We start from the raw sequence: 15,327 nt of genomic DNA on the forward strand, positions 1-15,327 counted from the left end.
TAATTTTGACCATGTCGGTAAATTAGGTAAATTAATAAAACAAGAAAATAGTCTTTTCATCCCGCTTTGATTCTGTGTTGTTCGTCTATGTTCATTCCCCTTTAAGAAAGCAGTCAATGGTCTTACGTAGGGAGTCACGTGATCGTCAAGAAGCCAATCAAACAAAAGCCCGGTAAGCTAACGCTAGCAGCTAACGCTACAAGCAAAACGTGATGGAGTGTGGATTAAGGGAGGTTCACCAAACTTTCAACCGACATTTAGTAGACTCTTGGTGGCATCCAGACGGGCTTTCACCCGCTGTCCTCCCTTGTTCTCACGATTTCCGGAGATGGTGCTTTCAGTGCTTTCCACTGGTAGCCAGGCTAACGCTAGCTAGCGGCTAACGCTACAAATGAACGTGATGGAGTCGGATAGCAGCTCTAACTTTGTCGAAACGGCTGAACTTAATGAGTGGAGTGGGCACGGACTGCATCTAGCAATTACTATGTGGCGTTATTTTGTATCTGTCTGTGTGTGATTCCTCTGATAGCTTTTGTGATGGTAAATCATTCAGCATAAAGTACAATCCAACGGCGAAACTTATAATGACCGAGAAATGGCCCCAGCTATTTTTCTGTATGTGCTTATTTCTGTGTCATTATTGCTATCATAAAATCTTAAGCGTTTCATTTGAAGAAGATCAATATAGCTTTAATGTGTGTGTCTCTCTCTGTTTGTTTGGGGGTTCATTTGTGCGTGCATTTATTAAAAAATGCACTGGGGGGGACCCTGAAACCATAATGTAAACACTTGTATTTAATAATTATGTCACAGCAGCCATTAACAATAAGTTGTCTTTTTGAAGTGTACTGTTCAAGCTGCAAGTCATTTGTGTTACAATGACATGTTTGCACAGGCATATTGATTTTGATAGTGTACATACTTGAATTCTTATTGCTTACAATACATTTTTATAAACTTAATGTTTAGACTGCATGTACAATTGTTAAATACAGTATATGAAATTGAATGCTGGTAAATAAATCAACAAGAAACAGTTAATCTGTATTTCATGCATTGATTCAGATTTTCAAATTATATAACAGTACGCTTGGGCGAATTTATCGTCATTTATCGTTATCGAGATAAATCTGCTCAATTTATCGTGATACATGTTTAAGGCCATATCGCCCAGCCCTAATTAGGACCTTACTTTTTCAAATTTTGGGATTCTCTGATAATTGCTTCAGGTTGCAAGTATTTAAGGGCTAAGCAACATTACTCCCTGTGACCCATTAATTCCATTTTCTAAAATGGCGACAATCAACATCAACAAAAAGAAAGTTGACTGTGACGGCCGACGCTTCAAGGATAGGTGAAAATTGGGACTATTTCTTCACTAAAATACGCAACAACTGTCTTGCCTCATTTGTAAAGAGACAGTCGCTGTTTTTAAAGATTTCAATGTCAGGCGATATTACCAAACAAGACACGCCGACATTAGAGCTGGGAATCTTTGGGCACCTAACAATTCGATTACGATTATGATTCAGAGGCTCCGATTCGATTATAAAACGATTATTGATGCACCCCCCTCCTTTTTTAAATTTTTTAATTTTTAAATGTATGGTTGTATGTCAAAAATCCTCTCAGGCTAAACCAAACTACTATTTCAGTATCAAGTTAACATATAACAGTAAAAATAACAGTAAATAAAATACTCCAGTCCCCATTCTGTATCAGCAGCTTTAAACTACATTCAATTAATTTAATGTTGTGAATCAACTGTTACAGTTGTTAAAATTGCTCCCGTTATTCCATAATTTCCCTTCTGTCTACTTGCTTGCAATTGTTGAAATTATTCATTAAAAAAATAATAAAGCAAATGTGACACACTGAATGGCTTGCTAAATTTTGCTTAAATATATTGTTCTACGTAAAGGACGTCAGCCAAGGTCAGCCCCCCACATTTTTACCATGCCAAATCTGGCACCCTTTGCAAAAAGTTTGGACACCCCTGCTCTATGCGTTGACCTTAGTTTTGACCCCTTGCACTGCCTCAATTTTAAAAGCTGGAAAAAGGCTTTGAAACACAATTTGACAATTTATTCCAAGTCGACAGCAATCTTACAGTGATGCAAAAGAGCGCGGGAGAGGAGAAAAAAAACAAATACACAAAAATGTTCCAGAGAAAAATACAACGCTAGCTAAAGAATTCTTGCCTGGTATACCGTCCGGCGGATCAAATTCCGAGGGCGGAGCAAGCCACAGCAAACAGACAGCGGAGTGGACCAATCAGCGACGGGCAGACGTGACGTTGTTAAAGCGACAAGTAATTAGCGTGAGCGGAGAATGGAGAAGTTTATTCAACATGGCTAGCGCGAGCCATGTTGACTGTTATCAATGACTTGTTTCGATGTGTTTTGGGTAATTTAAAACTGGTTTTTACCGCGGATTGGAACATATTCTCAGCTCTCCCGTTCGCCATCTGTGTTGTTGTAGAGACGACTTTCGGCGCGCAAGAGTGACGTTACTCGTTAAGAACACGTCACGCAAATAAACGAATCTGATTGGACGATTGATTTTGTACTTTGCTCGAGAGGCCGTTAATGAGCTGGGTCCCAGACTATTTCTCACAGTGTTTGAAAAATACAGGGAGAATAGTCTGGCTGTGCCAGGCAAAAAGAATTCAGTCTTTTGAAGGCTCTGGTGAGGCAGGCTGTGGTCCGGAAGAAGGGTGTGTTTGGGCGTTGTTTAGGATTATTGTCTGTTGTGGATTGGACAGGAGAATTCGGGCGTTACTGTTGTCAGGGCAAAGAGATTTGAGGATTTTGCCATTCTCAGTGCTGCGCGAGTGCTGAGTGTTCACTTCTCAGTCGCGAGTTCCTCCGTTATCAGATGTTCCTTGTGAGAGGGGAGGATGTCCTTTCATTGTTCTGGACTGTCCATAGATAGTTACCAGAAGAGCTGATGGTGGAATTTGGTGGTCCAGACATGGGCTTGTAGATGTCTTGGCCATCACCTGCTTGTCTTGCTCCATCAGCGTCAATCTCTCTGTCAGCTGCATGACGCACACGTTGGGCTTCCGTAGTCAGCAGGCATCCTGTATTTGTTATGCCCTTATCTGCCCTTTGTCTTGGTGCTGCAAATTCCAGTCACTCCAAGTCCAACAACTTGCTTGCTTTTTATTATGATTTAAATGCTATTTAATTTATATTGGATGTGTTGGAGTAATACAAACAGTCAAACAATAAATATGACAAAGGATGATATTCCCTTCATTCCCCTATCTGGGATAGTCAAAACATGCATTGTAATAAGCAGTCGTGGATTTAACATACTATGGCTAATTGTATTGTGATGCCCCATTGGATGCTTTAATCATGATAAATGTAAAAAAAAATTTAAAAATCCAAATCAACATTCTGTGAAAAATAAGAAAACTTCCAACTGAATTTATGGGAAAAAAAGCCTATATTGCACCACTATATTTAGTTTTTAATTCATTATTTTTCAATCATTTATTGTTCATTTATTTTTTTACACCATGAATGCAAACGGTCTGCTCACATAACAAACCCCAAGCATTTTAGTCTGGAGACATCTAATGGTCAATAAGCACAACTGTTGTGCTAAGCTGTGACCAGTCCTTGTACAAAGGCAGAAGGCTTCTACATTCACTTTGAAAGGAATATGCATATTGGTCCAAAATCGATGTCGATATTAGGGCTGTAGCTATAAAATATTTTAGTAATCACGTATTCTACTGAAAATTCCATCAATTAATCGAGTAGTCGGATAAAACATTTTTTTTAGGTAAAGGGCAGTTATAAATATACATTAGAAAACAAGACATTTCACCTAATATTGAACCATTTTAGACAATCAATGTCTTAATTTTAGATGCACTTTGTTGAAAACAGCGAACAATTGCATCTCAGATGTGATTAGAAAAAAAAAATTCACTGCTTTCACTCAAAAAACTTAGTCTTATTAGAAAAAAAAAAAATCTTATTTCTTACCTAAAAGTGTAATCACGCTTGATAACACACATCACTTAAAAGTTAGGTGTTTTTCCCACATTTTAATTGAATTTCCATTTGTGTCACGCTATTTTAAAGTTTTAGTTAAATTTTAAGTTGAAGTCTAAATGTTAAGTCCTGATTGGATTTGGAGTTTTTGCAATGTTCAAAATAAATGTATGATACCTGCTTTATTGGAGTACATTAGGCACCAGTGCTACTTGGTGTTTTATTCATCAATACAGAGCTAGCTTTATTATGTTTTTATTTTACACCCTCATCACTCTACAGCGCTGTGTTCTTACAGATTAAATAAAGCCTGTATGAAAGACACGTTAGCCACGCATGGACAGTAGTCATAATTAATAGAAAACTAGCCCTCCACAAGGCTAATGTTACGTTAGCAAGGTACAGTAACGTTAGTCTTATTTATTAGCGTTACGTTAACTTATTTTTACCTTGTCCCGAGCAGTGTTGTTAATAACGGTGTTAGAATATAACGGCGTTACTAACGGCGTTATTTTTTTTCACTAGTGAGTAATCTAATTACTTTTCTCATCTTGGCAACGCCGTTACCGTTACTGAGGTGGGAAAGGCGTGCGTTACCATGCGTTACTATGTTGGTTGAATGACGGGATAAAAGTCTGAGAGAGACGAACTCACGGAGACGAGAGAGCAGAGCAGGAGTGGGGAGGAGGCAAGGGAGTTGTGACGGCGTTGCAAACGCGATGCTTTGTGGCTCCAATAATACCTGACTGTAGCCTATAGCCTACGAACTACGCCCACATGGTGCTACGGTAGATATCACATAATATAGAACTAGATGCAAATGACACGGCGGCATTAGCAACATGTATAAAGGACTAGATGTGTTAGCAAACAACCGCCATTTTAAAGCAGTAGACCTCTCAGAAAGGTTCTGTTGTAGAGAAACTTCCTAGCGAACCTAAGGGTTTTTATCTAAAATGCTCCTAAATCGGCAAAATCTTGACTTAAATCTATCTTAAAATGATAAAATAGTTTTAAAACTTACACATGTTGAAAGTAGACGGAAGGGAACTAATGCAATAATGGGAGCAATTTTAACAATGTTTGATTCACAACATTAAATGACTTCCACACATAGCAAAGGTTACTATCCAGTTATCGCAATATCCGCAATACCCCTGTGTCTAGTTAAGTTTAGGGTAAAGAACTGGGCTAAGGCCAATTGTCCCAAAAATCCTTTAAACTTTTTTTTTCTTTTTGGGAGAAAAAAAAACATGAAAATTATCACCACTCTTCCAAGTAACTAATTACTCTTACATTCAGGTAACTGAGTTACTAACGCAATTACTTTTTGGGAGAAGTAATTTGTAACTGTAATTAATTACTTTTTTAAAGTAAGATTAACAACACTGGTCCCGAGTATCGCTCCTCTGCTCTCAGAGTAAACGAGGTGCCTTCGGTGGCGCCCGGCCCGGGTTTCAGGGGCGGTCATCGGTCGCGGGGTCCAGCCCGGGGTGCGGAAGCATGTAGTGTTATGCAAATGCTGTCTTACAGTGAATACATGAAACAGTGTTCGCCTTGGTCTCCAGCTCAAAATGCTCCCACAATTTCGACATTTTCTGCTTTTTCTAGGTGTCTTTCTCTTCGCTTCCGTTGGCTTCTTTCTCGTTATGGCTATATTAATGCGTGGTTGAAATCAAATATATCCGCCGCCTCTCTTCTTCCTGTATGCACGTCACGTGAGCGCATTGTGCCGCATTAAAAGTAGTCCGGGCAAACCATCATGCTTAGAGCTGGCAAAATTAAACGATTCTTCGAGGCGGGGAAAATTCCTCGACCAATTTTTAAAATCGAGTTACTCAAATTATTTGAGTAATCGTTTCAACTCTACTCGATATTTTCCGTTATCATTTTAAAATGCTTTCACCGACCAATATTATCGGCTATCTGATAGCATCGGACAACTCTAGTTTCAACCTATAAATCCCAGACTGAGACGTCGTATTGATTTCGAGATAAGGACCGCTCTTGAGTGTTCTAGCACTATATTCACGTATAGTTCTATTTCTGATTCCAAGGATTGGCACTTGCATTGAAAATATCAAACCACCCAGAAGAGAAAACATCCACAATCAATTGGAGCACAAGTATGAAGCAGAACAACAACATCAAAATCAGAGATGATTTGTTTTTAGTCGCGACAGTTTTCTGACAGCTTTAATCCCAGCATGTCGGGATCTATCGATACATCAATAGCAAGCAAGAAAGTGAGAGCCAAGTTAATATTTTTGATTGACACCATCGCTTTAAAAAAATAATAAAATCCATCTCTTTGTAGCAAACTGATTTGACTTGTGTCAACATATCAGCGAATCCCGCCAAGAGCATCAAAACATGTTTGCTGTTTTCTCTACGTAAGAGGCTGCTTCACTTGTGCTTGCTTGCTCATTTGAGGATTATTCTTGTCCAGTTCAAAGAGGAGAATTTGTGACACGTTCCTCTCTGGTGAACACATTGCAGCATTTTACTGCCGAACTAGCAAAGTTAGGCAACCCTCTGATGTCATAGCCCATAGTGCATTGCACAGGTGTTGAGACAGCTGGCACTTTGAGTCCATTCACCGATGTTTATGCCGGCTCTAGGCAGAAGGTACAGTAACTTTTATGCTTTGATATGTTTTATTTATGAGGCTTTTCATAGCTTAGGTCTCATATACACAGACAAGCTCTTTTTTTCCCTAAGAATTGCAGTTTTGCTGTCAAGTTTTTCTAAATCCAGCCCCCAAAGGTTCTTTTTGATTCTCTTGAGTTTCTAATTCCCTCGCATTTCTTGTCTCTTTTGAAGTGGAGTTGTTTTAGTGCGATTGACAGTGATAGACCATCACAGTCAGTGGCAGCCAATGACTTAACAAGCTCTACTAATACAGATCTTGACCAAACGTCTATCGTCGTCAATGGCTAGCAATGAGTTAGAAAACGAGAGTTAACAAAACTCTTCCAACATAACTCACATTTATTAGCTCCCCCTATCCTCCACGTCCAGTTCTATGCCTTGTTACACCCCATCCCCGATTGACACCCCGCCTCCCCCTCTCCCTTCCCACGGACATTGTTTTAATGAGTCCAACGAGGGCCACTAATCCTCTCTCGCATTGGCAGCGTTAATGCGTTTGCCGATGTCCAAATGACTGTGCTGTTCCTGCCGCTCTCCCCTGTGTTGTTTCTGCACTCGTCCTCATAGCTTCTCATCCAGCGGTGGGCGGTCACGGCCTGCATGGCCTTTTCTGACTGAGTAAACAATATCGGAAGCACTCTGAAAAACTCAATTCTAATCCAATCAGATTTATCTGATTTAATTTTCATGCAAGATTGGGTTATTTCACATTGAATCTATTCATGATTCATTCTCATCACAAAGAGCTTGTAATGCCATTTACAACTAGGTAGCATAATGTTTATGGCGGAAAACACTCAGGTGGCTTGACGTTCCGCTCTGAGACCCCCAATTTGGCCAAACTTCGAAATTGTCCTATATGCATGTGCATCATTAAAAAGCTCAGGAGGACATTTAAAAAAAAAAAAAAATAAATAAAAATCCTAACTCGAGGTGAGAGCATGAGAGGCATTATCAAAAACACCATGATTTTAATGAGATATTATCGCGTATTTACCTTATTTCGATCCAAAACTCCATGTAGCATGTAGCACCGAGTGTCAAGACACAGCTGTGAATGGCCAAAACCGGACTTTTTAGAGATTTTATGGGTGAAACACGGCAGTATAATGAGGGTCACGATGCAGAAATATTCTTTTTCAAATATTTACTCTTATCCTTTTAAACGTAATTAAAAAAAAAAAAGTATTTTAATTTGTTTGGATCAATTATCATCTACAAAAGGGGTCCCCAAACGTTTTCCTGTGAGGGCCACATAACTTTTCCCTTCTCTGATGAGGGGCCGAGGTCAGTTTGTAACAGAAAAATTTATTGTTTTTCAGAAAGCCACAATCAAATAACCCTTTCTGGATTCTTCACGGAACAAAAGTAAATAAAATAAAAATAATAATATAATATAATATAATATTAACGCTATTAATTAAATAGATAATAACCAAATAACCCTCTCTGGGTTCTTCACAGAAAAAAGCCATGAAATAAATAACACTATTGGGGGAAAAAAAAAATCAAAATGCTCTCTGGTATTGTTCAGGGGGCCGAACCAAATGTGGAGGCGGGCCGTAGTTTGGGGACCCCTGATCTAAAATATCAGGGGAAATGCGACAGTGACAAAAAACTAAAATTAAGCGATAGTTATGAGGTAGATATCCGTGACCTATTTCCAGACATTGTTTTTACATTGTGACGTAATTTGTTTAAAAATTTGAAATATGTGCATTAATAATTTTATAAAGTCGTTTATTTATTTATTTTTTTAAACTTAATAACAGACATCAATTAATGATTCTAAGCTAAAAATAAGAGACATTTCAAATAATAAATATAATCACTTACCTTTTTATGGCTGGGTTGAAACAAAAGCGGTTCCGCGGTGTCTGTAAACGAGGGTCTCCAGGTTAAAACGGACAAATTAAAAATAATTCGGGGGCTTAATGCATCATGAAACTGCTATGGCAGCATACACACATATTGTTCTATCAAACATAACAGTTATTTTGGCTTAAAATTCAGCAGTTTAATATAAAGAGGGATGCAAAAGCAAAAACTGCTTTTTCAGCCTTGTCTGCGTTTTCCGCCATACATATCTGTGAAATTCAGATCCCCCCCCCCCCCCCCCCCCAATCAACTTTCAGAAAAAAATCAAGGTGCACGATAGTTATCACCAAAATTTGACGAAATGACAGAAATGCTCCAAAATCAACAGGAAGTGACCCAAGATCAACAGGGAGGGACCTATGGGAGTTAACCAATCCAGCATGGAAGGGCTGCTGCTATCGATTATTTTGGTAGTCGATTACTCTATGAATTAGTTAGTTCCAATATTGAGTAATGCCCATGCCCATACAACAAAAAGCTGCCCTTAAACTGCCTTTTTTTATTTTAAACAAGCAAGTGCAAAAACATTAACTATTTTAAAGGCAAAGTACTTATTTCTCAACATGCCCATACAACACACAGCTGACCTTGAGATCCTCGTTTTCACAAGAAGGTGCAAAAATATTAGCTGTTTCAAATGCAGTACTTATTTCTCTCAACAATACAATAAAATTTACACTGGTGGAATGAATTCCACATTTCCTGGAAACAAACAAAGTGTCTTTAGAAATAAGAGTTCTTTTTACCAATTTTCAGTTTTCACAGATTTCTGTACTATTTCGCATGTTTGTAGTTACCTCTGTACTTAATCCTGGTTTGAAATGTTCTGCATCTGGAGTAACTTATGTACACCACCAAACGCACAACTTGACATGGAAATACATGTTAGCAAAGACGCTAATTAGCATAGCGCTCGGCGCTAACTAGTAACTTCTCAAAAACAACAACAATAAAGGCTAAACAGTACAACAGGGTTCGTGTACTCACCTCTGATAGACGGACGCGGGACTTAGCAAAGCACTAGGGACTTCTTCCAATTACTGCTGGACATCTGAAAGAAAAGGCGCAACGAACTATCTCTCTTCCCCTCTCGCTCTAAAAAAATAACTTGCACACAGAAGCACGACCGCCAGGTCCCTGCCTGTCTCATACACAAATTTTTTTCCAGCGTTTTGAAAAGGAGTAAATCTCTCGCTCAGTAACCGGCAGCATCCATCATAACGTCATGCGTGCGTCCGTTAAAGGTGTCCGGGCGGCAGATGTGTCTTGAATTTCATTCCGCTACAAGTGGCTGTCATAAAGTTATAAGGGAAAATCATCGTTTTTGAACATTTATGAATCGTAGTCGAATCACGGTGCATCTAATAATCGTTTTGGCACTCCCTGATTGTAGATGCTACAATATGTGCTCGTCTGTCAATGTTCATTCAAAATTTTTGCAAACCTTTTTTTTGGGGGGGACGAAAATCTTTAAATTTTTACAGACAAAGACATTATAAGTATTTGTTGACGAAACTATACGAAGACTAACACATTTTGAAATGACAAAAATATAGCTAAGACCAATACCGTATTTTTCAGACTATAAGTCGCACCTGAGTATAAGTCGGACCAGCAATAAAATGCCCAACAAAGAGAAAAAAAAACATAAAAGTCGCACCGGAGTATAAGTTGCATTTTTTGGGGAAATTTACTTGATAAAATACAACACATAGAACAGATGTCATCTTGAAAGGCAATTTAGAATAAAAATACAATAGAGAACAACATGTTGAACAAGTGTAAAGTATTATAATGTTACATGATACATGAACAACGAAATGGGAATGTACTGTTCTCACCAGGACGCTACGGCTTGGTCCTGGCTATACAGCGAGCTAAACTCCCAAATGACGATGCTAGACGTCCGTATAATTTGCTGACTTTATTTTGGCCGTCGTTATGACGCCATCATTTGAAGCGTGAAACTTAAAAATAGAAATAATACAAATCCATTTCGTCCTCGATACCAAACAGGTTCGCATGAACGTAAATAAATGATAATTACCTGCTATTACAGCAATGACACAAACGTTAGCATGCGTTCGCAAGCATTAGCACATTGTTCAAACAACCACACAACTGGCTCTAAGTGTCCGATCACGGGTGGAAAACACACAACAACAGAAAAGATGATACACAGGCGCTGCCTCTGTAGAGATATTTTACAAGCATAAACAATGAACGTACTGTAGGTTCGCAGCCGTGTTTCTCTCGCTCTCTTGCCCACTCGCTCAGACGCTGCGTAGCTGTCCGACTTCTTCTGGCGTGTGAGCGCTCTTCTTCGCGTAAACAAGTGCGAGTGCGCCCCCACTTGGGCTTGTAAGCGCCAGAAACTAAAAGCATGCATTTCTATATAAAAAAGTAAATAATGCAATTGAACATACATTGCCAAAGGCAGAACACGAACGTGGCCATAGCTATTAACAGTTATTCAAATACCTATAGCATAAAGAACATTCTAACAAGTTTACCAAACCATAAATGTCACTCCAAAACACCTAAATAACACGTGAAATGATATAATAATGTGTTAATAATTACACTAATAAGTCGCTTCTGAGTATAAGTTGCACCCCGAGCCAAACTATGAAAAAAAACTGCGACTTATAGTCTGAAAAATACGGTAAGTATTTCATTCGAAAGACGAAAATGAGAAGGGCTGCCAAAAACAACATTGGTATAAGCAATTGGTACAGAAACAAAATTCATCAAATTCCTCTAAATTGCTAAAGACACGATCAGTTGCCATTGCCAAGGAAAATCACTAGAAATAGTACACTAATTCATTGAGATATACCATATTACGCATTACGCATGCGTGTACAGGTGTACAGTGTCCCCCTCAGGTCAATCTAATCTACCCAAGGCCTTCCCAATCAGTAGTGCTGTCCCATATGATGTAAACTGTATTAACGAATCAATCACACTCATTCTCCTTTCTTCACCTCCATTTATCCATCCATGTCTCCAGTTACGATCGCAGCTGTTCCCGGCATCCACCCCCACTTTCCCATGGCGTGGCCCCACCCCTCTCCCGCGCACTCCCGTGCGCCCTGGCTTCCGACGAGAGCCGCCAGACGCTGCGCAGCGCCTCCTCCTTTGCCGACCGGGAGAGGTAACGACTCGCTTCACGACACGCACATCTACCTTTCATCTCCAGGTCGTACTGAAATTTAAATGCAGCGCTCGGCTTCTCCGAGGAGCATTTTCGCGCCTTGTAAAAAGAAGTATTCCCTGTCTTGATGATGAGTCACTCTGGGGCTCCCAAAAAGAAGGCGCTCATACTTGGCCACCATCCGCTGAATGCTGCTTTTGTTTGAGGGTATTTAGAATTAATCTCAATAAGGATAATTATAGTGCAGCACTTGTCTTTTTCAGTCCCTTATGATACAGCTTGAGTCGTTTGGGAGTGCATCCCTCCTCCAGCTTCGGGCCTCTCCGCCACTTTACCTCACATCAGTGGAGAATGGAGTTGGTTGTCACAACTTATATTCTTTCCTGAATATCTTCCCATTAACATGTCGTTCATTTTTTTACTGTGAAGCTTAACCTTTTAACCTTGTATACGCACGAAATTTGACACGAAAACAGAATTTTTTCATAGATAAGCCGGACCGGACTATAAGCCGTAGCTGTCTTTACTGTTTTATCGGATATTTACACAAAAATATATTAACCGCTAACACTTTATTTGACAGCGGCATCATAACATTATCATAAGACCATCATAATTATGACATGACAATGTCATGAGCATTAATGAATGCTTGTAGCCCCTTTCACACACATATCCCGATAAATTCCCGTGTAAATTGACCCGGGATTTAATTGCGTCATTTCTTTCATGCATATACACTCGCCAGCCACTTTATTAGGTACACCATCCTAGTAACGGATTGGACCCCCTTTTGCCTTCAGAACTGCCTCAATTCTTCGAGGCATGGAAGCATTCCTCAGAGAGTTTGGTCCATATTGACGTGATGGCATCACACAGTTGGTGCAGATTTGTCGGCTGCGCATCCATGATGCGAATCTCCCGTTCCACCACATCCCAAAGATGCTCTCTTGGATTGAGATCTGGTGACTGTGGAGGCCATTTGAGTACAGTGACCTCATTGTCATGTTCAAGAAACCATTCTGAGATGATGATTCAGCTTTATGACATGGCGCATTATCCTGCTGAAAGTAGCCATCAGAAGTTGGGTACATTGTGGTCATGAAGGGATGGACATGGTCAGCAACAATACTCAGGTAGGCTGTGGCACTCCAACGATGCTCAATGGGTACCAAGGAGCTCAAAGAGTGCCAAGAAAATATTCCCCACACCATTATACCACCATGGTTTCATGTTGGTGATGCCAATTCTGACCCTACCATCCGAATGTCGCAGCAGAAATCGAGACTCATCAGACCAGGCAACGTTATTTCAATCTTCTATTGTCCAATTTCGATGAGCTTGTGCAAATTGTAGCCTCAGTTTCTTGTTGTTAGCTGAAAGGAGTGGCACCCGGCGTGGTCTTTTGCTGCTGTAGCCCATCTGCCTCAAAGTTCGACGTACTGTGCGTTCAGAGATGCTCTTCTGCTTACCTTGGTTGTAACGGGTGGTCATTTGAGTCACAGTTGCCTTTCTATCAGCTCGAACCAGTCTGGCCATTCTCCTCTGACCTCTGGCATCAACAAGGCATTTCCGCCCACAGAACTGCCACTCACTGGATATTTTTTCTTTTTCGGACCATTCTCTGTAAACCCTAGAGATGGTTGTGCGTGAAAATCCCAGTAGATCAGCAGTTTCTGAAATACTCAGACCAGCCCTTCTGGCACCAACAACCATGCCACGTTCAAAGTCACTCAAATCACCTTTCTTCCCCATACTGATGCTCGGTTTGAACTGCAGGAGATTGTCTTAAACCATGCCTAAATGCACTGAGTTACCGCATGTGATTAGAAATTAAGTGTTAACGAGCAGCTGGACAGGTGTACCTAATAAAGTGGCCGGTGAGTGTATATCTCAGGAATGATGCGGGTAGGACACTTTCACAGACCTGTCCCGTGTTGCCCATTGGCGCTCACTGTGCGGGCAGGGTCTGCTGGCGCGATTTTACAACCCGGACATTACGTCATTTTTGGTCTGCATCGGCTGTCACAATGTTGGTCAAATCCTGTTTTTTTACAGAGCCGTTTGTGGGAGCGTTCCCAACGTTGTAACTGCAGCCAATTAAAGCTCATTAAGACTGTATTCAAGCCAAGGCGATCCAAGAAAAGGGTGCAGAGATATTAACATGCTGGGCCATCGACTTCATAATTATATTGTCGGGTCACAGTCGACATAAACTGTGCCACGCCATCAAGTAGGGGGCCATCCCACACTCCGCTTCAGTTATTCGCATTCGGCCACAGCAACACATGCAGCGATCCAACGCCGAATTTAGGTTGAAAAAGTACGAAAGCTGTACCGCTTACAAACAGGAAGGAGTGTCTCAGGAGTGATTTGTCGAAGGATCCAAGCTAATTATTATATTTGTCGTACCATGCATGCATTTTGAAACGTTGTGAAAAAAATCGATGGCAGAAATTTCCCGAAACGGCCTTAGCGTCATTCTTCGACATACATATTTACGTAAAATAAATGCTAACCGCCCATTTTTTTTGCTCTTTTAACAAAGAATTGAGACTGTTTTGCGTCCACAATAGGGCTGTGAGACGATTAAAATTTTTAATCCGAGTTAATCACAGCTTAAAAATGAACTAATCGTAATCTTAATGTTTTCGTTTTAATAAAATTTGTAAAATTTTCAATCAAAAAATAAACTAGTAGCTCGCCATTGTTGATGTCAATAATTACACAATTCTCATGGTGCTGAGCCCATAAAATCAGTCGCACCCAAGCGCCAGCAGAGGGTGACAAAAGTCCAAAAAACACAAGTAACAAGTGCATATGACCCTGAGCTGTCATTTTAATCTGTTTGAGCGGGGCATGTGCGTTGATTGCGTCAAATATTTTAACGTGTTTAATTTTAAAAATTAATTACCGCCCGTTAACGCGTTAATTTTGACAGCCCTAGTCAATATCTATAATGAATTCGGGGATTTAAGCATTTATTCACAAGAATATATCACCAGAAAAGCTGTTTTCATAAGGCGGACGCTATATTTTCTAACTGACCAGCATCATAGTTTGCAATATTTACTTATTTTATATATATATATATTATTTATATAATATTTACGTTTTTTTTTGCTTTCAACCAAGAATCCAGACTCTTTTACGTCCATACCTATAAAGAATTCAGGGATTTAAGCATTTACTCACATTATTCAAGAATTTTGAACGTAAAAAGCTCTTTTCATAAGGCGGCCGCTATATTTGCTAACTGACCAGCATCATAGTTTGCAATATTTACGTAAAATAAATGCTAACTGCACGTTTTTTTTTTTTTGCTTTTAACCAAGAATCGAGACTGTTTTACATCCATATCTAAAAGGAATTCAGGGATTTAAGCATTTATTCACAAGAATTTTCACCGGAAAAGCTGTTTTTATAAGGCGGCCCGGCCGCTACATTTGCTTACTGACTAGCATTATAATTCGCAATATTTACGTAAAATAAATGATCAGTTCATGTTTTTTTTTTTGCTTTCAACCAAGAATCGAGACTCTTTTACGTCCATACCTATAAAGAATTCAGGGATTTAAGCATTTACTCACATTATTCAAGAATTTTGAACGTAAAAAGCTCTTTGTGATT

The 15,327-nt window shown here is 39.7% G+C and overlaps 1 protein-coding gene and 1 long non-coding RNA gene across 4 annotated transcripts in view; one reads left to right on the forward strand and one right to left on the reverse strand.

Annotated features, from left to right (window-relative positions):
- Nucleotides 1-15,327, forward strand: part of pianp (PILR alpha associated neural protein) — a 47,067-nt gene that overhangs the window by 25,660 nt on the left and 6,080 nt on the right. For all 3 annotated transcript variants that reach the window (XR_009062851.1, XM_057833149.1, XM_057833150.1), the window contains one exon: nucleotides 11,554-11,697. Coding sequence is in view for 2 of the 3 variants with exons in the window: in XM_057833149.1 (XP_057689132.1) it covers nucleotides 11,554-11,697 (144 nt within the window). In the remaining variant the exon portion in view is untranslated. The remainder of the gene's footprint in view (nucleotides 1-11,553; nucleotides 11,698-15,327) is intronic.
- LOC130914186 (uncharacterized) lies at nucleotides 7,660-11,606 on the reverse strand. The gene is made up of 3 exons (XR_009062853.1): nucleotides 9,528-11,606; nucleotides 8,499-8,539; nucleotides 7,660-7,713 (listed from the first exon to the last, which is right to left on the reverse strand). It is a non-coding gene; the product is annotated as an uncharacterized LOC130914186 (long non-coding RNA).

Source organism: Corythoichthys intestinalis, chromosome 4 (assembly GCF_030265065.1).
Source record: "Corythoichthys intestinalis isolate RoL2023-P3 chromosome 4, ASM3026506v1, whole genome shotgun sequence".
Taxonomy (NCBI): domain Eukaryota; kingdom Metazoa; phylum Chordata; class Actinopteri; order Syngnathiformes; family Syngnathidae; genus Corythoichthys; species Corythoichthys intestinalis.